At 39.4% G+C, this 24,511-nt stretch overlaps 1 protein-coding gene across 2 annotated transcripts in view; it reads right to left on the minus strand.

Annotated features, from left to right (window-relative positions):
* LOC122809706 (ADP ribosylation factor like GTPase 2 binding protein) overlaps positions 1-23,263 on the minus strand; it is a 355,290-nt gene extending 332,027 nt beyond the window's left edge. The window contains exon 1 of one of the 2 annotated variants that reach the window (XM_044081399.1): positions 23,029-23,263. In XM_044081399.1, coding sequence (XP_043937334.1) covers positions 23,029-23,047 — 19 coding nt within the window. In that variant the 5' untranslated portion in view covers positions 23,048-23,263. Of the gene's footprint in view, positions 1-22,469; positions 22,593-23,028 lie in introns of those variants that run through there. The other variant, XM_044081398.1, reaches the window with a different exon arrangement.
* Positions 23,264-24,511: the final 1,248 nt, after the last annotated feature.

The raw sequence follows: 24,511 nt of genomic DNA on the forward strand, positions 1-24,511 counted from the left end.
AATTCAACAAACGTATCCAACTACAGACCCACAGCTATGCTACCACCATTATCAAAAATATTAAAAAATTTATTCACTCCCAGCTCCTCAAATATCTTACCCAAAATAATAATATCTCCATGACCCAACACAGCTACCGCCTTGATATTGCACAATTACTGCTCTTATTAGCTTTACCAGTGCTCTCAGTCACAATAGAAATAACGGCAACCTGCTATCAGCACTCTTCTTGGAGATGTCAAAGGCCCTTGACATGGTCTCCCATCAAATTTTTTCAGTGAACTCTCCTCCCTAGGTCTAAAAAATCATCTCTCACCTATTTTCACAGCTATTGCACAAATAGACTGCAATCAGTAAAACAGAAATAATAATTCTCTTCTTTCTTTCCTGTCACAGTTGGGAGACCCACAAGGATCAGTACTGGGCCCACTTCTATTTAATACATTTGTAAACAAACTTCATACTGCCACAAAAAAGCAAATATAATTCAGCATGCAGATGATACAACCTTCACCTGCTCTGCCCCAAAAATACAAATCCACCAAGAAATCATACAAGAGTCTTTCTCATTTGTCGAATCCTGGCTAAGCACTGCAGATCTACTATTAAATGCAAAAAAGACTAAACTAATGCTCTTTTTTTAGTTTAATACTCAAAAACACAAATTCCACACTGTCTCATTTGAAAATACAAAAACTGAAACCATGACAGAGGCAAAATTATTTGTAGTACTCCTAGATAAACTCAAATACAACCACAATCTCCAAACTGTCAGAAATACACACAAAAAACTAAGCTTACTGTAAATGGAAAATCCATATCTCACAGTATCCACAAGAAAATTTGTAGCAGCAACCCATCTACTCTCATCTCTACTGTATGCATCTACCTTCACTAATCTCAACAATAAGCTCAAGTCCAAACTTGATGCATGCTATAATAAAAAAGTAAGATTCACCACAAAGACATTTTATAAAACTCACCACTACATAGCCGTGAAGAACCCAAATTAGCTAGAACTTCCAGATCAGCTAAACTATTTTCAGTCACCACTGCACAAAAACGTATCTACAAGCCAGATAGTTGTCCCTGTCTGAAAAGCATATTACTACCATACAGCAACACTCTACTCTTTTCTACATCCATTCCTACTATCCTGTATCACACCCTACCCTGCTTTACTCCTACTATCCTACCCTTTTAGCAATATAATGTGCTATTATACCTTATGACCTCTAGAATATTAATTATGAAAATCATCTGTTACGTAAATAATGCTGCATTTTCTTATTATCAGGTTTATCATATTATTTGTGCTTGAATGTTATGACTTTATGTCTGCCAAGCTTTTCATTCCATCAAACGTATGTGTAATTTTTCATATTTTTGTGTTTGAATGTTGTTATGTCTAGCAATTTTTTCATTCTGACAAACTAATCTGTTAACCATAAGTATCTGGAGCTTTTCTCCCAGGGCCTCTGCTAAAAAATGGATACTTCATGACCCAGTCGGACTTTCCTGGTAAACAAATGCCAAATAAACAAACAGAACTACTATCCTCCAATAACAAATACCTCCTAGGTGCAACAAACTCAAATATTCTGCCAGAAACTCAACTCTGTTCTCACTGTGTCTCAGAACTGTGGAACTCCATCTCATTAGAGTTGATGCTTACAGGGAAAAAAAAGAATGCTTTAAAAGTCTGTTAAAACAGCATCTGCAAGGTACTTGGCTCTGCTCTTGCAGAATTTCCAAACCTGAAGAAAATACAAGCTGTAATACCTCTGACAAAACAATGGCTGCTCTGTACTAAATTATCATACGGTGATTATTACATTTTCCCTATCTACTACTGTAAACATTGAACGGATTACTTAAAATTACCTACTTCTACTTATCCTTATTCTCCCTCATCGTACCACAACTTATTAATTTCAATCCAAATGTCAATCTTTGTCTCCCGTTGTTTTTCTTCGTATTTCTATCTGCTGCAACCTTATACAAATGCACAGGTAATCCCTTATTTTCTCCTCTTCCTATAGTCGCAAATTGTAGGATACAAGCTTAGCATTAATCATCTGTTACACCTAATTATGTATGCAAAAATGTATAGGTAACCAAGACGAAAACATTACATGCAATGTGGAAAACAAATATATTCAATATACTACATACTATATTGTCTATGTATGTGAATACTGGAGCTTTTCTCTATGGACCTCCACTGAAAAGGGCATCTAACCCAGCTGCACTTTCCCAGTTAAAGATAAAAAATAAATAAAATATGCGTACACTACTATTAACATTTTATTTAATTATGCTGTCATAACTGTACAGGAGTTTATAAATAAAAATAGAATGTCTAGTGCACAACGGTTATTTAAAATACACAGGCTATTCCAAGTACAACAGAAATTGCACTGTAGGGGCAACTCCCAGTGCACCATATTATTCCATGAAAAAGCAATACCATTTTCAAACGGAATTCTGCAGAATGATAGCAGTTTGTGCTAGTATCTACCAGAGAGCACCTGGATGGACCCTGAAGACATCAAGATAATGTTTTATCTCCTTTATAAGCATGTCAGGGAGCACCTACCGAGCCACTACCATGGTGCTCTTAAAGTAGATGCCTGGTAGACCTGGTTGAGGAGCTGTTCTCAGCCACAGGCATCACCCAAGGAAGCAGTGCAGGAACTCTGATGAGCTCCAAGCAAGAGAGACAGAGATCAGATATCCACATATTGAATGGTGTGGTATATATTTTTGTTTAAATTTTTGTACATTTCACATTTTCTCTTTTCACCTGTTATAGGCTTGGGGTTGTTGCTGTTAGTGGCAAGTATCTGTTAGGTCTGCAACGGTGTGAATTTTCCATACTAGAAGGACATGGTGGTGGCAGAGCTTGTGATATACCTTTATGGTTAGTGTAAGTTCTGCATGGCCCTTTTCTGTGGTGGGATCATACTGTACCATAGTGACTACATACCATTAGCCACCCTGCTCCATCACATGGTGATGGATCCCTGCAATATCCTTCTAGCTGGGACAAGGACAACAGGGCAGCTGCTCATAGTCCACCCAATCAGGAGTCAAGTGGCCACCCTCCCTCTTACATCCTGCCACATTAAAGTGTTGCCCTAAACAACCCCATCACCACTTGTCTACAGCCTTCTAATGTCTCCCTCTTCCACTGTACCCAGTTCCAACAATTTAACTGTCTGCCCCAAGCACTTTCTTTTCCTCTTTTTCTTACCCCTTACTTTTCTCACATCTTTAATATCCCTCCTCGCTATAAAAGAAAAGGAAAGGAAAAGAAAAAAAAAAGAGAGAGAGAGATCCACCCGAAACCCTGAAAAGAAGTCCCCCTCCCCATATGCTACCTTCCATCTGCTCTTTCCCCTTTTCCTACTTTCCTGTATATTATTTACTTCCCTTTTATGACTCCAACAGGTGTCCACACATATGGACACTACAGCTGCAAATAATACATGGCTACTTAGCAGTGTGCACTGCCAACCTGCCCTAGGACATAGGAATGTGCAGCCTAGCTGCAAAAGCACTGCTTTATACAAAGAGTTCCCACTGACTGCAGAATAGCCATACCATGTAGCATAAACTGTTAGCTGTACTTCTGGACTATACATTTCACTGCAAACTTCCATCTACCTGTGCAGATGCACAGCACAGCTAGGTCCACTAAACTTTCTGCTCAGCTCATTTACACACCCCTTAATGCAACTGACTACCCATAAACGCTGCATGTCTCCATCATGATGTACACTGTCCCCTTTGGCACTTAGCTATGCAAGCCTTGCCCAGAAGCAAAATGCATCTCTAGGAATTCTGGACCATTTGTTTATCAGCTTAAACACCAGGAACTCTAAGTCTTTAGAGAAACACAAGACAGAGGACCTCTTCTGATGCTAAGCAATAATACTGTGAAAGCATATAATCTTCGATATCCATTTTGAGAAACTTTAGAACCATTTGCTACTATAAGTAAGAATTGCAAATAACTTGATAGCGTTCAAGGGTGAAATCAACTGTTACAAGAATGTGAAAACATTTCTGATCTGGTACTAAATTTATTTTTTATACTGCAACAAAATGACAAACTATGAATTAAAAAAAAAAATGATTGACCTCTGAGTAATATAGGAAAGCATATCAATTCTAATGCAGAGATTCACAGGCATCCTTGCTGAAAAGAAAAAAACTTTTATCATAGTCTTGGGACAATATGCAACAATACATTATAATTATTTAACACAGAAATAGCAGCATCAAGCTACATTAACTTCTCAACACCAAGCATTTTCTTTAATCTGGCAAAGAATAAATATATCGAGTAACCAAAATATATATATATATATATATATATATATATATATATATAGAGAGAGAGAGAGAGAGATGTACATATATATACAGATAGCTATATAAATACCTGGGAAACATACATACCCATACAAATATATATATATATATATATATATATATATATATATATATATATATATATATATATATATATACACACACCCATACAAATATATATATATATATATATATATATATATACACACACATACATACATATACACACACACACATATATATATATATATATATATATATATATATATATATATATATATATACACATACATACATACACACACACACACATATAGTAAATCTGTTTATATATATCATAGTCTTGAAGCCCACATTCTTGAAAAACTTAATCTTGAGACTGTAATATCGAAAGTCCAAAATGCTGTAGACCACATTGATTAAATATATGACATAATGAATCATCCAACCAGTGTGAACCCAGGAAGAAGTGCTAACATGGGTTCTACAGGGGTGTGGACCCAGGAAAGAGGGCTAATACAGGTCTTGCAGATGGGGGATTCCAGGAGTTCAATATTGAGGTCTTCAGTGCTTTAGTCGTTGGATATTACAGTCTCAAAATTACAAGTTTCAAGACTGTGGGCTGCAAAATTACGATAGTAAACTATAAAAATAAATACATACATAATGCATACAGAAACACAAAAACATATCACTAAAGAAAGTTAGAATTTTGGAAATGTACAGAAGTCAGTAAAGCTAAGTGCTTACCAAGGTGTCAACAGATGCAAATAAAAATGTATACAACTGTACATGTTTTCTAGACATATTATAGGAGGACTGAAGTAACTCAAAACTAGCGTTGGTCAACACATGTTTAGTTAACAAAACTAGCGTTGATCAACACATGTTTAGTTAACAAAACTTGGTTGACAGATATGTGAGTTGACTGTGGGTATGTAGACGTGTATACAGACACACGGATATATAGCTATTAAAAAATAAATAAATAAATAAAATAAAGATCCTTGTAATGAGGTGCAATACTTTTCCAGCCTTAGGATTAAGATGTTGCTCACCCTTAAGGAAAAATATTAACCAACAGGGAAAACTGGTTGTTGTATGTTGTATCTTTCGGCTTTCCCCGGTTAGGGGTCGCCACAGCGGAACTCCGGTCCGCTAATGATTGGCAGTAGATTTTGACGTACCGAGTTGCCAGCCCTGACGTACAACCTTCAACGAAGGTAAGCCCATTCATGCACATCTCAACACAGTAGACGCTTAAGCTGAGAATTGAACAGAACAACGTTTTACTGTGAGGCGACAATGCTACCGCGGAACCACCACCGCAGGGAAAACTGGTACTTCTTGAAAAAAAAAAAAAACGAACTGTGAACTACAGCCAATCTCAGTTGATAATGTCAAAGTAATCAAGCTCTTACAACTTATTTAGAAATAGATACTTCTTTACTGAAAAATAAAAAAAATATTAAATAGATGAGGGTTTTCCCCTTAACAGAGGTACATCAGAGTTAGCTCTAGTTTTCATGACAAGCATTACTTATATTTGCTTTAATATATACCAATCACCTGAGCTGGAGTCAAAAATATATGCTATAGGCTGTTTGACCAAGCTAAAGTAGGACAGCTTTCATCCTTGTTCTGCATATCTACTCCTAATGTAGCTAATAGGTTAGAGCCTTAATGCAGTATTCCCACCCTGTGTAGCTAGGCCTAATTAATACACAGGCTTTATATACCTATTTTCACTAGCCATGCACATCCAATAGTACAACTTATCTGAGATGGGATACTAATACTGTACTTTAGCAACTTAGAAGTAACACCTTTTGACAAATAACTTATTTCTCTAACTCGGACATGCAAACAGCATCTCTCAAAACTAACAAACATTAAGCAATATAAGCCACATGTATCTATATTTCTCCAAATTGCATTACAAACAACATAGATGCTCTTGAAGGCATCCTCTACTGAAGAACTGCAACAATTAAGCATATTAATCACATTACATGATGTAAACACCGACTGTTCCATTTATCTAACCAACATCCTGAATCGGATTTATTTGTGCTTGGTGACTGTGGCGGTTATTTTATTTATTAGTCTATTTTTCCACCACTTGCTCAACGCTATTTTATCACTTTATTGATGGAGCTACCACCGGGCGCAGATCACGGTCTCAGGAGTTCGGAGACAGGAGAATTACGCAAATTGATTGGGCAACTCACACAGTTGGTTGGACTGTTGACGCCCATCAGCCAATCCATGGTTACGCTAGTTTCGTCGATCCAAGTGCCAGGGAGCCAGGAAGCTATGCAGCAAAGTGGCGCAACGTTGAAGAACGCTCTGGGCAATTCAAAACAAACTAACATTGTTTTACAAGAGAGTGAGAGTTGCGACAACAGTCTAGACGGCTTTCCTCACATTACCTTGGACAATGCCGATGATGCGGATGTTGTGGTAACTACACCGAGGACTCAAAGACAACAAACTCAGGGACTAGTGGACAAACAACAAAACACTTCAGGTACTCAGCGGCTAGTATCCGATATTTTAAATGTCAAATACGATTTCAACCAGGACCATGTTAATGTTAAATATAACGCTACTTATATGACTAAGCTCAATGACCTGGACTTTTTTCTGTTTAAATATAAGACTTTGGACATGGACAATGCTTATTTAAGGCACTGTTTATCCCTGAAAATTGTTCCAAAAGGCCTGAGAGTCTGTAAATACCCCAATAATGTTTTTGAGGGGACAGAATTTTTAATGAGCTTACTTCCATTTTCGACAATTATGGGTTTGGTATCATGAAAGCTATCATTAAGAACAATGAGATCTTAATGGAAAAGTTACATTTAGACATAGACAACATTAATAAAGCTATATTAAGTGATTTGATGTATACTGTAGAGACAGAGAGAGTTAAATACCAAAATTTGTTTAAAAATGTTGAACTGAAGTGCAAGGAGGTGCAAGATAGAAAAATTGGAAAAATTAATAGAGACTTGGATGAATATAAAAACAAAACACATTATCCAAAACCTAAAACCTCATTTAGGAAAGGATATGGTAACTGGGCTAGGGAACAAACCCACAACCTAGGGTGGGAAGATGGAGAAAACAGAGAACAATTTGAACAGCCTATAGAGGCTGACGAATACCCCCCGCTCAGAAGATCAGAGAGGTTAATGAACCAAGAAAAGGTAGTTTACAATTCAAAAAACTACATGGGCAGGGGGGCGAGGTCATTTGTGAGAAAGGGATGGGTTTGGAATTAATTGATGGTATTGTTAATACTATGTACACATGGACTTACGATGGGTTCAATATTTTCAACTATTCAAACGCTCATGTTGATAAAACTTGGTTTGATTTGTTTTCCAAAGGTTTCACTTTCATTCCCAGACAAAAAACTGACATTTTCAGACTTTTGGTAGATATGAAGCTTTTTATCAGGAAAAAGAATTTGGAATTGTTTTTCAAAGGGAAGATGGTGGACTTTGATTATCAGTGTTTAAAGTGAAAGAGCACATTTAATCCACCCACACACCCTCAGCTTTAGAAACTTTGAGTTGAAGGTGGAAAATGAAATTAGAACTCATTTAACAGGTAAATATACACATTCTAATTTAACACAAGCGGAAATGACTACTTTAAAAGATATTAGTAACAACTGGGGTTTGAGGGTAATGAAACCCGACAAAGGTGGGGGAGTTGTGGTGATGGAAACAATTCAATACGAAGGGAAGATGATGGACATACTTAATGACACTGATAAGTATTCTAGAGTGTCCATCAATGAAGTTAATATAGCGCACAAAAAGATTCAAGTTTTATTACACAATATGTTTTTGGAAGGTTCAATAGACAAGGACACATATAAATATTTAACAGTTGAGAAGCCCAAAGTACCTTGCATCTTTGGCATCCCCAAGGTGCACAAAGACAGTGTTGATCCACCCTTAAGACCAATTGTGTCTGCTGAAGGTTCTATGACGGCACCTCTAGCTAGATTTGTGGACCAGAAAGTCAGAAATATATTAGAAGGCAGCAACAATATCTTAAAGGACTCTTGGGATTTTCTGAGGAAAGTCGAGCCATCCTTATACTCTGAAAACCTTGCTTTTGGTACTATGGATGTAACAGACCTATTTGGTTGTATCCCGCATGATGTGGGATTACACTGGTTTGAAGAAATGTTAATTGTCAGTAAGAAGTTGACACATACTGATTTTAGGAACACTTTGACCTTGATGGAAATTGTGTTAAAAAATAATTACATTTATTTCCAAGGGGAGTATTACAAGCAGGAAAAAGGTGTAGCCATGGGGGCACACTGTGCCCCAACTTATGCCAATATCATCATGGCATATTGGGAAGAGAAATTTCTACTCAATTCTCCATTTTGTAACCAATGGGCTTTGTACACTAGGTTTCTTGATGACTTGTGTTTTTTCTGGAAAGGTAATCAAGATGAATTTGTTAATCTTTTGAGTTACGTCAATAGTACCACTAGTTTTTTAAGGTTTACTCAAAATTTTGACTTTCATGAACTGAGATACTTGGATGTTTGTATCGGTAAAAATAATGGAAATTTTACATCACGTATACATAGAAAGGAAACTTTCTCTAATTCTTATTTGCATTACGCCAGTTGCCATCCCCCACATCAAAAGAAGGGTGTAGTGAAAGGGCAGCTTGTGCGTTTGAGCAGAATGACATCTGATAATGAAGTATTTTTAGAGGAGGTCAATTATTTGAGAGAGTTATTTACCAGGAGAGGGTATTCACAAGAATTTTTTAATAATATTCTTGAAGAAGTGAACACCAAAAGGGATGACACGTTTGCCCCTATACTGGGTAAAGGTGTGACTTTTGAGTCAAATAAGCAATATAAAGAGCACATTGGTCAGCACAGTGCAGGACTCATTACCACCTTCAGTGAACATTCGGTACTTATAAGAAAGATATTTTCTAGAGAGTGGAACGGTTTCTCAAAAATATCGGATTTGGAATATATTTTTGATAATGAATTAACTTACACTTAACCGTAAGGGAAGAAATATTAAGAATATATTAGAAAATGGCTTTAACACCAATGTAACGAACAAGAACAACAAAGTGAAGAAAGGGTTATTTAAATGCGGTATGTGTAGTTACTGCACATATTTAATTTGTAGAGACTGTGTTTACTTGCAAGCGAGGTGTAAGACACTTCATTTAAACAACTTTGTCAATTGTGACACCAAAGGCATCATATACATTGCTATTTGTAAGAAATGTTCTTCATTTTATATTGGGAAAAGTGAAAGGAGGCTCAGGCAAAGAATTTATGAGCACCTATATGATGTTAGAGTTAAAAACGAGAAAAATGCATTGTGTAAGCATTCTATGAAATGTGGAACTCCAGGTTATCAATTTTTTGTACTGGAGGTGGTTCCCACTAATCCTATGTGGGAAACCCTCATCGAATACAGGGAATTGTACTGGCAATTACTATTAGATGCAAGTAGAAACTTTGGGCTTAATGATATGGTGTCCTTAGCAACAGTATTGAAATTAAGAGCTGCAAAGCTTTAACATCATGTTTTCAAGTCACACTAAGACTGGCTCAGTAAATTACTAGGAATGTAATTTCATACAGTTGATGTTTTTAATTTTACATTTTCAAGAGCTTTTAATGAGATTTTATATATTTTAAAAGTTGCTTGTGTTTTAGCAAACACCACCAGATGGTGCTATATACTATATTTCAATGTGTTACATACCAAGTAGTTTGTACATGATTTAGATTTAACTTATTTTAGAAAATGGTCTCAAATATTTTTTGAATAACTAGTATTGAGTGGATTGAAGTTATTTGTTGAATGATATGGTATATTTATGCACCTTACAATTTACTTCTATTTATTATTTTTTTTGTATTGTATAATACGTACATGTATTTTTTTTTAAGCATCAATTAAGTAGCTTGGGCCATGATTGGGTAATTTGAATGTTATGTGGGTTGAAATGCATATAAAATCACATGTATTCAATGATGGCTGTTCATTACTGAAGAAGTTGAAGACGAAAATGTGTGGTCTGTGTACGTTATTGTTGGAGTTCATTTGTTGGTGTTTTGAGAAGAATTAAATTGTCGAACCTTACTACCTGAATCGGATTTATTTGTGCTTGGTGACTGTGGCGGTCATTTTGCTTAATGCAGTATTCCCACCCTGTGTAGCTAGGCCTAATTAATACACAGGCTTTATATACCTATTTTCACTAGCCATGCACATCCAATAGTACAACTTATCTGAGATGGGATACTAATACTGTACTTTAGCAACTTAGAAGTAACACCTTTTGACAAAACTTATTTCTCTAACTCGGACATGCAAACAGCATCTCTCAAAACTAACAAACATTAAGCAATATAAGCCACATGTATCTATATTTCTCCAAATTGCATTACAAACAACATAGATGCTCTTGAAGGCATCCTCTACTGTAACTGCAACAATTAAGCATATTAATCACATTACATGATGTAAACACTGACTGTTCCATTTATCTAACCAAGGTTCTCCAAACCCATCCCTCTGCAGTGATAAACCTATTTGGTATAATTTAAGTACTTACTAAACCCACTAGAAAGTACAGTTGTGCAAAATCTTAGCATAACAGTAGATGTCCTTGACTTCACCGCTGCAGTATTCATCATGTATGGGAGAGTGCCAAAGCTCAAGAAGAAACTTGGGAGGAGGAAGTAGCAGTAGAGCCCCTACAAAGCCAAGAAGAATGGCATTAGCAAAAACCAGCTGTAGCTCTGGAGATACCACCCAACTTGTAGTGTTTGGTAAAAGTATGCACTGAAGTCCAGACAGCTGCTTCAAGAATAGGATTAGTGTCTAAACCCTTGAAAAAGCACCAGAAGACGCCACAACTCTAGTAGAATGAGCCTTTACAGAAGAAAGAAGGCTCTTGCCACAAAAAAATGTAGCAAAAAGAAATAGCTTCTGAAATCCAAGTAGAAATAGTTTGCTTGGAAACAGCTAATCCTAACGACCTAGAATGAAAGGAAACAAACTGATCAAATTTTCTAACAGCTTTAGTGTTATCCAGATAAAATCTGAGCTGTCTATGCATGCCAAAGTATGCCGCACCCTCTCACTATCAGATTAAGGAGAGTGGAAAAAAGTAGGCAAATTAATATACTGATTAAGCGCCAACTCATTAACCACCTTAGGCATAAAAGAAGGATTAGTACACAAGGACACCATGTCCTCATGGAATATCAAAAATGGCGGACAAGCCAAGGGTTTGCAACTCAGAAACCTGTCTGGCAGAACAGCTAACAAAAGAACAGTCTTCCAAGAACAATGCTGCAAGGAAGCTGAAACAGCAGGCTCAAGGAGCCTGAGTCAATTTCTCCAGAACAAAATTAAGATCCCAGGGAGGAGAAACAGGCTTCCTGGGAGGTCTAATATTAAGGATGCCTTTAAGAAATTGCTTAGCGTCAAATCTAGAAGCTAAAGGCAGACAAGCAGTAAGAGGTGATAAGTGGGTCTTAATAGAAGAATAAGCCAAACCAGCACTGAGCAACTCATACAAATAAGACAGAAAAGGAACATAGAGAGAGAGAGAAGAGAGAAATGGAGAGGGAGAAAGGAGACAGAGAGAGACCAAATAGAAAACCTCTTCCATTTAGATAAGTAGGATTTCCTAGTAGCAGGTTTTCTGGCCTCTTGAAGGACCTGCAGCACATCCTCAGAACAAAGGTGTCTATGAGGAATCAAAACCCTATCACCCACAGAGTCAGATGAAGTGTGGACAGGCAGGGATGGATGAGCGATCCCTTGTCTTGTGTGAGCAGACCCACCCTGGGAAGTAACCTGTGATGATAACCCTTGGCTAGATGCAGAAGTAAAGGGAACCAATGCTGTCATGGCCAAAAGGGAGTCACCAACAAGATTTTGGGAGCATCCTTTTGAATCCTGAATGTAACTTTTGGAATGAAAGGAAGGGGAGCGAATGAATAAAGAAACATCCCCTTCTAATTGAGAGGGTATCCACCTTCCACATCAGAGGATGTGGGACTTGGGCACAAAACAAAGGAAGTTGATTGTTCAGAGGAGAGGCAAGAGAGAGATCTACTTGAGGAGTACCCCACTGGTGAACAATGTCTAGAGAAACATCCCTGTGAAGCATCCATTTGTGGGATTGAGTGAAGGACCCCACTCAGAGTGTCTGCCACAATGTTCTGATCTAAAGGGATATAAACTGCCTGAAGAGTTGCTTGATACTTCACAGTCAGATCTCAAACCAGAAGTGCCAACTGGCAAAGAAGGAAGATTGTGGTTCCCCCGTTTGATGATATACCACACAACTGTGGTATTGTTTGTGAATACCTTGATAGGCCCAGGAGAGAAAGAGGATGAAAGACCTGAAGAGGCAGCATAAGAGCTCTCCTCTCCTTGATGTTGATGTACTCCTTCTGTCGATGAGGTGACCACACTCTCTGGACCTTCAGGAAGCCAAAAGTTGCTCCCCATCCCACATTTGTAGCTCCTGTGAACAGATCCTGACAGGGAAGAGGGGAATAAAAAGGGAGCCCTGGATTCAGAGACAACTGCTGAAGCCACCAGGGAGGTTCTTCTTGAGACAAGGAAGAGGAGGATGAACTGTAAAGTCCAGAGGATGCACATGTTGAAGCCACATTGACTTCAGAAACCACTGGAACTTCCTCGTGTGGAGTTTGGCCAGAGGAAGAATCGGAATGGTAGAAGCCATGAAACTCAGAGCCCTTCAGAAACCACTGGAACTTCCTCATGTGGAGTTTGGCCAGAGGAAGCATCGGAATGGTAGAAGCCATGAAACTCAGAGCCCTCAGAAACATCCTGGCTGTAATAGAGACCAAGGGAAGAAGAGTTTGAAAGTAAGAAATGGGAGGTAAGGCCTTTAGAGGAGGCAGGGATGCCAGCATTGGCACTGTCTGAATCTTGCATCCCAGAAAGACATGATCCCAAGAAGGAGTCAGAAAAGACTTTTTGAAGTTTATCGTTAACCCCAGGCTCTGAAGAAGAGAAATGGCAAAACAAAGATTTTGCAAAAGGATCTCCAGGCAGGATGCCTGAATCAGCAGGCCGTCCAAGTAAGTAAATATTTGGATCCATTGAAGCCTGCAAAAAGCAATCACAGGAGCGAGGCATTTGGTGAACACCCTTGGGGCAGTAGAAAGGCCAAAGGGCAAAGCACAGAACTGAAAATGCCAGGAAAAAGAGAGAAACATAAAAACTTCCTGAAAAGAGGATGATTCAGAATGTGAAGATAAGCATCCTTGAGATCCAGAGACACCAGAAAGGCCTGAGGAAGCAAGAGAGGAAACTAAGGGACAACATCCGCAAGGAAGCCACCTTCAGAAAAGTGTTTAGATGACAGAGGTCTAAAATTGGTCTCCAAATACCCGCTTTTCTGGGCACTAGAAACTTTCTTGAATAAAATCCTTTTCCCTTTGGGACACAGGCACCTTTTGAATAGTACCCAGAGACAAGAGATCTCGAAGAACCTCTGGGAAAAAAAAGGAAGTTGTTTCCAAGGAGTCCGAGAAATGCCCATAAAAGGAGAATGGGATATCCACACCATGAAGTACCCCTGACTAATGACTGAAAGAACCCAAGAATCCTGAGTGATTCGAAGCCAAATAGGAAGATGAAGAGAGGCCAAGAGAAAGAGGAATGTGGCTGGGAACAGGCGGATGGTCAGATAGTACCTGGTTTGTCAGGAAAGGAAGGCTTCTGAATCCCTGCAGTCTTGACTGGCCTAAGCAGGAGGAGCCCATTTACCACCTAACCTTTAGCAGGAGAGTGAGACTGCCTATGAACAAAGGCTGGCTTAGAAGGATAGTTTCTCTGAAATGTAGCCACAGGAGAAACAAACATGTTTAAGCTCCTGTAAAGCCTTCCCCTTTTCCTGAAGAGATTTAAACTAGCAGCTGCTTCCCCAAACAAAAGTTTATTACACACTGAGCAGAGTGGAGGAAGGACATTGACTACAACTCTGATCTGATATATATAAGTATCCTGTTTTTATTTTGGCTTATTTATACTGATTATTGCTTCCAGCAATTTATATATAGCACTTTTTATTACCTGCTGCATACTTTTTACTGTATTTTATTGCTAAAAACTAATCTGCACGGGTAACTGATGTGTTTGCAGTTAAAAGCATTCTGTAGAGTCTCTTTGCTCCTTCATCTGTTTAAAAACTTTCATTTTGTGGCTCACTGCTGTCATAAAGATTTCTGTAGTGTTTACTGTCTAAAGAGTGTAGGCTAATAGCTTTAGTATTGTCCCAGTTCAGATTTTCTGACTCTCGGCCCGTTTGTCCTTGCAGTGATTGCTCAGAGCACATGAACAGGCCATCTTGAATTAGCAGAAGCCTTTCCTTACCCTCTTGGCTGCATTGTGTTGATTGGCTGCTGGCTAGTAGGGGCTGGTTCTTTTGGGTTTAAAAAAAAAAATTGTCTAAGGTTGTATCTTCTGGTATTTAAGCCCTAACTTTGAGAGGATTTCTGTCTATACACACTGAGCAGAGTGGAGGAGGGGCGTTGACTACAACTCTGATCTGAGATATACAAGAATCCTGTTTTTTTTATTATTTATACTGATTATTGCTTCTAGCAATTTATATATAGCACTTTTTATTGCCTGTTGCATACTTTTTACTGTATTTTACTGCTATTAACTAATCTGCACGGATAACTGATTTGTTTGCAGTTAAAAGCATTCTGTAGAGTCTCTCTGCTCCTTTATCCGTTTAAATACTTTCATTTTGTAGCTCACTGCTGTCAAAGATTTCTGTAGTGTACTGTCTAAACTAGAGTGTAGGCTAATAGCTTTAGTACTGGTTCCCACCCTCCCTCTCTGTTGGTGTCTTGTTGTTATACTCGGTGGCTTTGCAGTTGCCTGCCCCTACTGTAAATTTGATCTGGGACACTCCTCCCAGTCTAGTGTCATTAGCTGATTCTACCCAATACAAAGAGAACACCTGAGAAGGCCTTCTGTTACTCCTTTCTTAAAAATTTTGCCTGAATCTCCTTGTGCTCTGACTGTGCTTCTTAAACATTTTGGAACTATAGAGTATATTTTAGTGCATTTATTATAACTGTATTTGCCTTAATATTGCTACAACTCAAGTGCTCGAGGTTTCACTGCAGCTGAATTGTTTAAGTGTGTTTTAGCTGCTTTTCTGTATATATAGGCTTCTCTGTATATGTAGACTAGCTACTTATTCTACTGTATTACTGCCTCAAATTGTTTTTCAGTTGTGCACTTGCCTGGCTTCATTTAAAAAAGTTTTAAATTGCTAATTTTGTAGTTTTAATTGCATTTACTGTTTAGGACTACACACTCCAGTGTGTTAACCTTTTCTGCGTTTATTTACTGTTTTATTGCATTGTTTAGCCTGTTTTAACCAAAAAAAAATACTATCTTGTTTGCTCATTTCCCACCTTTCCTAGGCAATATAGACAAGATCCCAGGCTTTGCTTGTCCCAGGACTTTATTTTCCATGTTCAGAGCTATCCAGACCTTGCTGTGGTAGAGTGAAGTCCTACTGCTTACCAGTGGGAATGGAGAGCATTCGACTGCCTAACACTAGAGGAGTAGTTTCCAGCTCTGAAATTGTAATTTTATTAGCCTTTCTGGCCGATTTCTATCCCTTTCAATTTTCTGGCTTAAAAATGCATGTGTTTGCACATTTTTCGCATCGTGCAGCACCGCAGGGCTACAGTTAAACTATTCCAGGTTCAGAAAGTCTGCTCTTCACAATTTCCCTTAGAACTAGCTGGTTTCTCAGTAGTAGCACTAAAATCTGAACCCCTGTGACTAGCACTTGCTCTAGAACCTGCTGGAAAGCACTAGGAATCCTGAAACTGATGCAAGCACTCAACTCTTCTTGTCAATAAGGAGAAATTAATCGTAGGCACTAAACATCCTATAATTGCAAAGTACCTTGCAAAGGTAAGGGAAAACAGCTCTTGTACTTTACAAAAAAAAGCACCTAAACAGGCATGTCCAAGGGTCAGCTTCCAATGACTTCTCCTGCCCACCTGGTGAATATGGGCATACTGGGGCAATGCGGCAACTGCCTCATGTACACAGACAACCCCCTCCTCCTACCACCCAACACTACAACCTGTGAGAGATGCACTTACATAGCCAAACTGGAAGCAAAGCTCTCTCCGGCCAAGATTGTGCTAGACAGTCAAGAGGAGAAGGTTAACACCTGCACTACACCTCAAGCAACTCATAGCCCCTTTAAAATCTATACCATCAACACCCACACATAGCAACACTAAACCCACATATGTGGAGGCCCTTAACATTAACCTACCCAAGCAACAAGGACCTCCAAAGCTGAAACGCAAACAAACACCAGTCACAACCAAAGTGACGCATAGCTCACAACACCAGTGTGCCACCCAACAACAGCCCCTAAGGCAAGACAATGTACCCAACACTTTAGTCATAGGTGACTCTATAGTCAGGCACACTGATGTCCCACTCACCAGGCTAAACAAGGAGAAAAATATAGTCAGCTGCCTGTCGGGTGCCAGGATCTGCCGCATAACACATGCACTCAAGTCACTCCACAACAAATACAAATATGACTCTGTCATTGTCCATGTTGGAGTGAATGACTTTAGATGTACCTCCCTGGACTACATGAAAAAAGACATGGAACAGCTCTCGGAGTGAATGACTTTAGACGTACCTCCCTGGACTACATGAAAAAAAGACATGGAACAGCTTTCGGAGTGAATGACTTTAGACATACCTTCCTGGACTACATGAAAAAAGACATGGAACAGCTCTCGGATCATGTGGCCCAAGCAGGTATAACCCTAGCCCCGAGTAGCATCCTGCCTTCGCCCAGAATTATACCACAGTATAAGGACAAAATGATTGATTTCAACAATTGGCTAAGCTTCTGGTGTTATACAAAGGGGATCCAGTATCTGTCTGCCTGGTAAGACATGATCGACAAACCACGATGCTTTGCCAGAGATGGTCTGCACCTGTCACCCCTGGGATTCAAGTTACTGGCTAAAGCTCTTGACACCCCTATAGTGCCTTTTTTAGGCAAGGTGCAAAGGACAAAACCACCACCGTAACAGATACAAGCATGCAAAACCTGATGGTAATGCTACAAGTCTAAACCTTAAAATGCACTCTCTCGAGGCACTCCTAAAAATGGAGAACATCGATATCTGTGCAGTAATTGAGACCTGGTTCAAGGCTCCAGAGAGCACCCCTGCAATACCAGGCTACAACTCTTACCACACTTTTCGGCCACAAAACCAAGACTGAAACATTAAAGGTGGAGGAGTGTCCATATTCACCAAGGATATTCACACATCCAGGCTAGTTGCCCAATACAATGCATCTGAAATTCTCCAGGTGCAACTAACACTAGGTAAGACTGCAATCCAAATTGTAGCTTGCTACAGATCCCCCAATATGCCCCAAGATTCTCACTACACCTTTCTAAACATACTGGAAAATATTAAAATACAACCAAACACCCTAACACTAGGTGATTTCAACTACCCTTTCATTAAGTGGGAAAACTACTCGGGTACCAACACCTTTTCCCAACGGTTCTTGGAATTCATAAAATTCCAATGCCCTGGATCAACTAATCCATTGTCCCACCAGGAGCTCCAATATCCTAGACCTGGTCATTACCAACATGGGAGATAGATGCTCCACACCAGTGGTCACCCCCTCATTGGTAAAGTTTGACCATAAACAAATCACCCTTGACATCTACATCCCACCCCCCAGTAAGGAAACTTCTGTAAAAAACTTCTCCAAAGCCAACTTCATACTACTCAAGTCAGAAGTGACAAACTTCATGACACCCATGCAGACGGGATCTGAAAGTTCAACTGCTGAATCCTACACTAAGGCAATGTACGAGGACATCCACTCGTGCATGAATTGTGCCATCCCAAATAGAACGAAGATGCTCTCCTCCAAAAATAGGAAGGCAACCTGGTGGTCCCCTGCTATAAACAAACTATACAACAGAAGGAAGAAACTGTTGCAGAAGACAGGAAAATCCCAGGATGCAAAAAACTCCCTCACCAGCCTCAGTAAGAAGCTAAGATCCCTCATAAAATCCTCAAAAGCTAGTTACGAAAATAAAACTGCCAAAGATTCCAAAGACAACCACAAGGCATTCTATAGTTATGTCAAGAATCTAAATGGCAATGCTCAGATCTGCTCTGAGCTGCAACAGAATGGCATTAAATATACTGATCCCAAGAATATTGCCAATATCCTGGCAGATCGATTTAGTGCCAACCTCACCCCCCCTCTCCCCCTAAAAGGCCCATCTCAATACCAAAAGATTGCCAAATTCCGGTAATCACAGCCACACGGGTAGAAACAGCACTCTCCAAAGCTAAGAATACAGCATCCATGGGCCAGATGACATCCTGGGCTGTGTACTACATGAACTACAAAATGAACTGGCACCTCACCTAAGTGTCATGTTTAATCATAGCTTCACCTCAGGCTTCGTGCCCACTGAGTGGCACACAGCTACAGTTATCCCACTCCACAAGGGGGGATCCACCTTGGATCCCGGGAACTACCGTCCCATCAGTCTGACGAGCCTGATCTGCAAGGGCATGGAACGCATTATCATGGAACTTATAAACAAAGACACTGGCAACCTTCAAACACTGGACCCCACCCAGTTTGGGTTTGTGAAGGGCCAATCTTGTTTCCTGAACCCGATTAACTTCTTCAAATCAGTCTCCAGAGCTGTGGATGAGAGTAAGGCAGTCCACACAGCCTATCTGGGCATCGCCAAGGCTTTTGACACCATCCCCCACTCTGGAATCATAGATAAACTTACCTTTGCCATCTACTTCTCTGAAGTACAGGCCAACACTAAGGGACTCTGGCTAACAAAGTTCACAGATGACTGCAAACTGGGAGCCATTATTGAATCCCCAAATTATGTGGATATTCTACAAAAGGGCCTTACAGAAACAGATGCCTGGTGCCAGAGCCATGGGCTCAAGCTTAATGCCAAGAAATGTATAGTTATCCCCTATGGAAAAAAACATGTACTCATGAATTACCACATAGGTGGCAGTACACTAAACATCGAAAGTGTGATGAGAGACTTAGGGACACAGGTGGACAGTGGTCTCACCTTCGATAACCATATCGCCACAACAGTCAGGAAATCCTTCTATGTGGCACACCTCATCACTAAGGACTTTTCATCCAGAAAAAAGGAGGTCATTGCCCCACTCTACTCATCTCTCATTAGACCCATTATAGAGTATAATGCCCTGTTTGGTATGTACCTCACAAGACATCTGCAACAGCTGGAAAGGCCACAGAAATACCTCACTAAAAGTATCACAGGCCTAAAGCAGATGCCATATACTGACCATCTAAAAAACTCCAGCTATACTCTGTGGCATATCTCCTACTCAGAGGTGATCTCTGCTTAACATACAAGGCCATGTCAAACCCTGAGCTGTTGGACATGCTCCACTTAAAGAAATCTCAATCCCTCAGAGCCACACGCTCCAGGGATCTAAACCTTGTCATCACAATGAACAAAACATGCTGGAGGGATAGGTTCCTGATCCAGAGACTCCCCCATACATGTCAAGCAGAGCGCCTTCTTGGCCCTCTTCAAAAGGAACCTTGATGATTGGATGGGAGATAGGAAATTCATCCCGGGGATCATGTCAGTCACCCTGCTAGACAGGGGTCCAGGGAAGTAAATATTGTGGGAAGAAATATCCAGGGAATTGTTATGGCTAGGCTTGTATAGGCCTAGGGCCGATAGCCTAGTACCAACCTATGAACCTATTATCCAGAGGAGCATCCATGAACCAGGCCTTAATATCATCATCAGTTAAAGGTTGTAGCCTAATCCAAGAACACCTCCTCATTACTGAACCAAAAGCAGCAGCCCTGAAGAGCCATCTGCTGCATCATAACTACATTTGATAGAATGATGAACTACGTGAGAGAAGTCCCTAGCAAGGAAAGAGCACAAGATTTACTCAGAGTCTGGAAGATCAGGAAAAAAAAAAGCTGACAAGCCTGAGAAATAAGAGCAAACACATACCTAGATATATGGGTCTGATAATTAATTGCCCTATAAGCTAGGGTAGCAGAAGTATAAACCTTCTTACCCAGCCTGTCCATGGCTCTGCTGTCCTTGTCAGAAGGCAGTAACTTGGATGAAGGAAGCAATTGAGATGTATCAGAGGCTACAGGCACACCAGAGGGGTCAGCAGCAGGACATCTGAACAAAAAAAGAACAATCCTCAGTAATCTTATAAAACCCATCAGGCATCTTGGGAGCAGGGGGCAGAGAATCAGGCACTTTAGAGGCATTGGAAAAAACATCTAGTAAAGCAGTCAAAACAGAAGGAATGGCCACAGGTTTAGGAGATTCCATCTATAGTAACTCCTATGGATATCAGAGACCTGAGCATAATCCCATTTAAAAAAATTCCATCATCCTAGAGATTGTCCCCCCAAAGGAAATTTCCTCAAAAGTAGTATCAGGACTATTAGATTTCTCCTCCTCTGACCCATAGTCCAAAGTAAAAGAAATCTCAGTAGAATAAGTAAGGGATTCTTCATCAGAATCCAACTCTTCTTCAGAAGAATTCAATTCTCTGGGGCTTTTAAGTGGAAAGGTGGACCAAGGAGGAACAAGAACCGAACCCCCTTGAGGAGGTCTTAATGACAGTAAAACAGTAAAGCATTAAATAACCCCTGAGTAAAGACCTATCTACTTTGTAGATCCCTAGGAGCAGAAAAAACAAGTTTAGTTTTCTGTTTATTTTTTAAGGGAACGTCTGCCCTAGAAAACTGAAAAGGCTCTGACTCAGGACTGTATTCAACAACCATAGTATGAACTTCATCCCTAAGAAGAATTTGCAGAACCCTCCTTGACCCCTCAGAAACAATCAACCATGGATCCCCCTGAATCCCCAAAATGAATGCCTGCAAAGCCTTAGACTTGCTGGCTGCCAGATCCCCACCAGCCTCCAACCCGGTCGTGGCAGACAAATCTGACAACACAGCCAGGTGAGCCTCCAGGTTTGTAACAACCTCAGGAGAAACACCAGGCAGAGCCTTGACAGCGGAAGATTCCAGTCTTACCTTTTTCACCCTTGGCGGCTGACACTCAGTGTGGGAAGTACCTTCCATTGTATCTTTACCAATAAGCTTAAGACATAGGTTCTCAAGATACAATGAAAGGAAAGAAAGCCTCCAGGGAAATGTTTTTAGGACAAACGCCTAACAAATCAAACAAGACGTATGGTCGTGAGAAGCTCCTAGGCAAAAAAGGCACTTATAGTGGCAGTCTTTATGGGGAATCCGTCTCCTACACTGGCATTTACCCTTCCTGGAGGACATTAACCCCAAACAGAACAAAAAAATTAAATCACCACATTCACTTGGACAACATCAAGGAAAAATAAATTCTCAGATCCCATCTTTATCTTCATTACAGCTTCACAAGTGGAACTCACCAAAGCATCTTCTCCTAGACAAAAATACTACCTAGTTCAATAAGACCCATTTACAGATCTTAAAATATGCTGGGCCCAGTCTGTAGGAAAAAGAAAGAAAGATCCAAACTTCTCTATCCCTCTGGTTACCTACTGAAACTGAAACATGTGACCCAGCAAGAGAAAGGGCATGGAAAACCTAAAAACTACAATAATCTCCAACAGCTTCCCAGTCATCCAGAACTCATAGAAACACTGTTAAAAACCTAGCATCAGTAAAAAAAAGAAAAAAAAAACTACTGAAACAAACAATGTGAAACACTAAAAACTTCAGGAATAACTATGCTATGCGGCCGTTTGTATTTTGTCGGTAAAATCGCGGTGGGGTACTGTTCTAATACAAAGCCACCTAAAATAGGTCACTGTCTGGCTCAGAGCTCCTACCTGATTCAGAAATCTAAATAAAAACAGCCGAACATTCTAAGTAAAAATGGAAAACACTCGTACCAAAACTGTTTTAGCCTACCTTCTAGTGAGCTATGGTGTGTTTTATTTAGTTTTCTGAACTTCATACGAACCAAGTATGCTTTTTATTAGTAGGGGGGAATTTTCACCCCTCAGGGGCAATAGTTTGTCCCACCTGCCTTGATTAAGAGTTTTAAATATTATCATCCATAAACAGGCGAACATATTTTGCAACGTGAATCAGTTAAAGCGCTTTCTAAACGTCACTACGTAAATACATTTTTTCATTTTGACACGACAAGGTAAACACCGTAAAGAAATTTAGAGAAAATACGTATATCTAATACGTAAGAAGTGTGTGTGTGTACAATACCATAGCGGGCAACAAAACAATATACGTTTTTTAAGCCCATCTCACAAATCTTCTTAAATTATATTCACATTAAGTCAGCAACAGTTAAGCAAAACAGTAAACCCGTTAATGCAACCAATTAATTTGAAGTTTTTTTTTTAATATATTCTGGACAGACATGCAGATGTCCACTGATACATCCAGATCTCTATTTTAAACTGTTACTACAACCGATAAACAGCTAAATTAAATTGCGGTAGCAGTGTACCTGCTTGTCTGGTAGCCATCCTTCCTTAAGCAATAAAGCTCCTCTCTGATCCCCACAGCAACGGCACTGTCAACTATTCTTTCCAGACTCACTCAAGGAAACCTACCCTCCTTCCGAACTGTCCTAGCTAACAAAGGTTCCTAAAAAAGTGTACCATTATTTTTCAGTAGTATTAATTTTATTATTTACCCTCTCTCTGACTGGAATGAGTTTCATTCCTGACAAGATATTAGAAACCCTAAAAATATGGAGAAATTAAAAAAAAATGGGCGTGAGGATCAGTGATATGAAGAGCTAATCTAAATAAACGCTTAGATAATCGACGTATGCTTATTGACAGGCTGTACGTCCCTGTTACTACTAAAAAGTACTGAGCATTCTCTTAATTAATGAAATCTTGTAATTGTAAGGGGTATGCTATATGCGTTTTCAAGGTCTGACAGAATTAGAACATTTTAGACGTTCGGGACATAATTAGAAGCAGTGTAGTAATAAGCATAATGAAAAAGTTGCAGATGCACCTCATTTAGTAAGAATATCACAAGTGTTTTTTTCCAGGTTCGGTTGGTCCCTTTTTCATTTGGTATTCACATAGCACTTAACCTTTCATACCTAAAACGTGGAATACTACCTCTCATAACGTAGAACAGACAAGTAAAATGTGGGACAGTCACTAACAACATACTGACAGCTTCAGCGGTGTTACTTTATAGTTATAAAAGTTATTTGATTAACTTAACATGATGTGACATTTTTCATTATGGATTTCAGTTAAAATAATTCTAATGACCGAATATGTGAAAGGTCCTTTCAGTGTGGAACTGCATGGAACATAGACTTTTAAGACTCAAAATGAGGAATGTTCCTGGTAGTGAGGTACACTTGAGAGGTATGGTTTATCTCTGTGTTCTAAAAGCCAGTATCCCAGGTCTCTAGTTAACACATTTCACTAACTGAACATGAACACAGTTCTCTCCCCTTAACAAAATTGATGCCTGTAAACTATAGGTGATTTGAATACCCTAGAATATGAAGTTACTTCAGGATGGGTTGGACTATGAAAACAACTGGTGCAAGGACAATGGCTTCAAACTTAATTTGAAGACATGTAATATAGACCACTTTGGTAAAAGAAATAATTCCTCATCAGATATGGAGCTGACACAGTCCCCGGACATCATGATACATTCCATAAGAAGTGATACTGTCATTATAGATCTGGGTACCCTTGCAGATAACTTTGTATTCTTTGATCATTATGTCTGTACTGTGATTACAAAATCCTTCCATCTGGTCTGACTAATAAACAATAGCATCTCATTCAGAACCACAGAAGCCTAACTTCCACTGATTTATTCTGTTATAGATTCATAGGCGAGTACTAAGCCAATGGCCCTACTGGCCTTTTTAAACAAAACCATGCTTTCCCAAATGTATCTGACAGGATTTGATACCCCAGGGTAATTTAAAGGGTTAGATATAG

This window comes from Protopterus annectens, chromosome 8.part0 (assembly GCF_019279795.1).
Source record: "Protopterus annectens isolate FY-2018-M chromosome 8.part0, PAN1.0, whole genome shotgun sequence".
Taxonomy (NCBI): Eukaryota; Metazoa; Chordata; order Ceratodontiformes; family Protopteridae; genus Protopterus; species Protopterus annectens.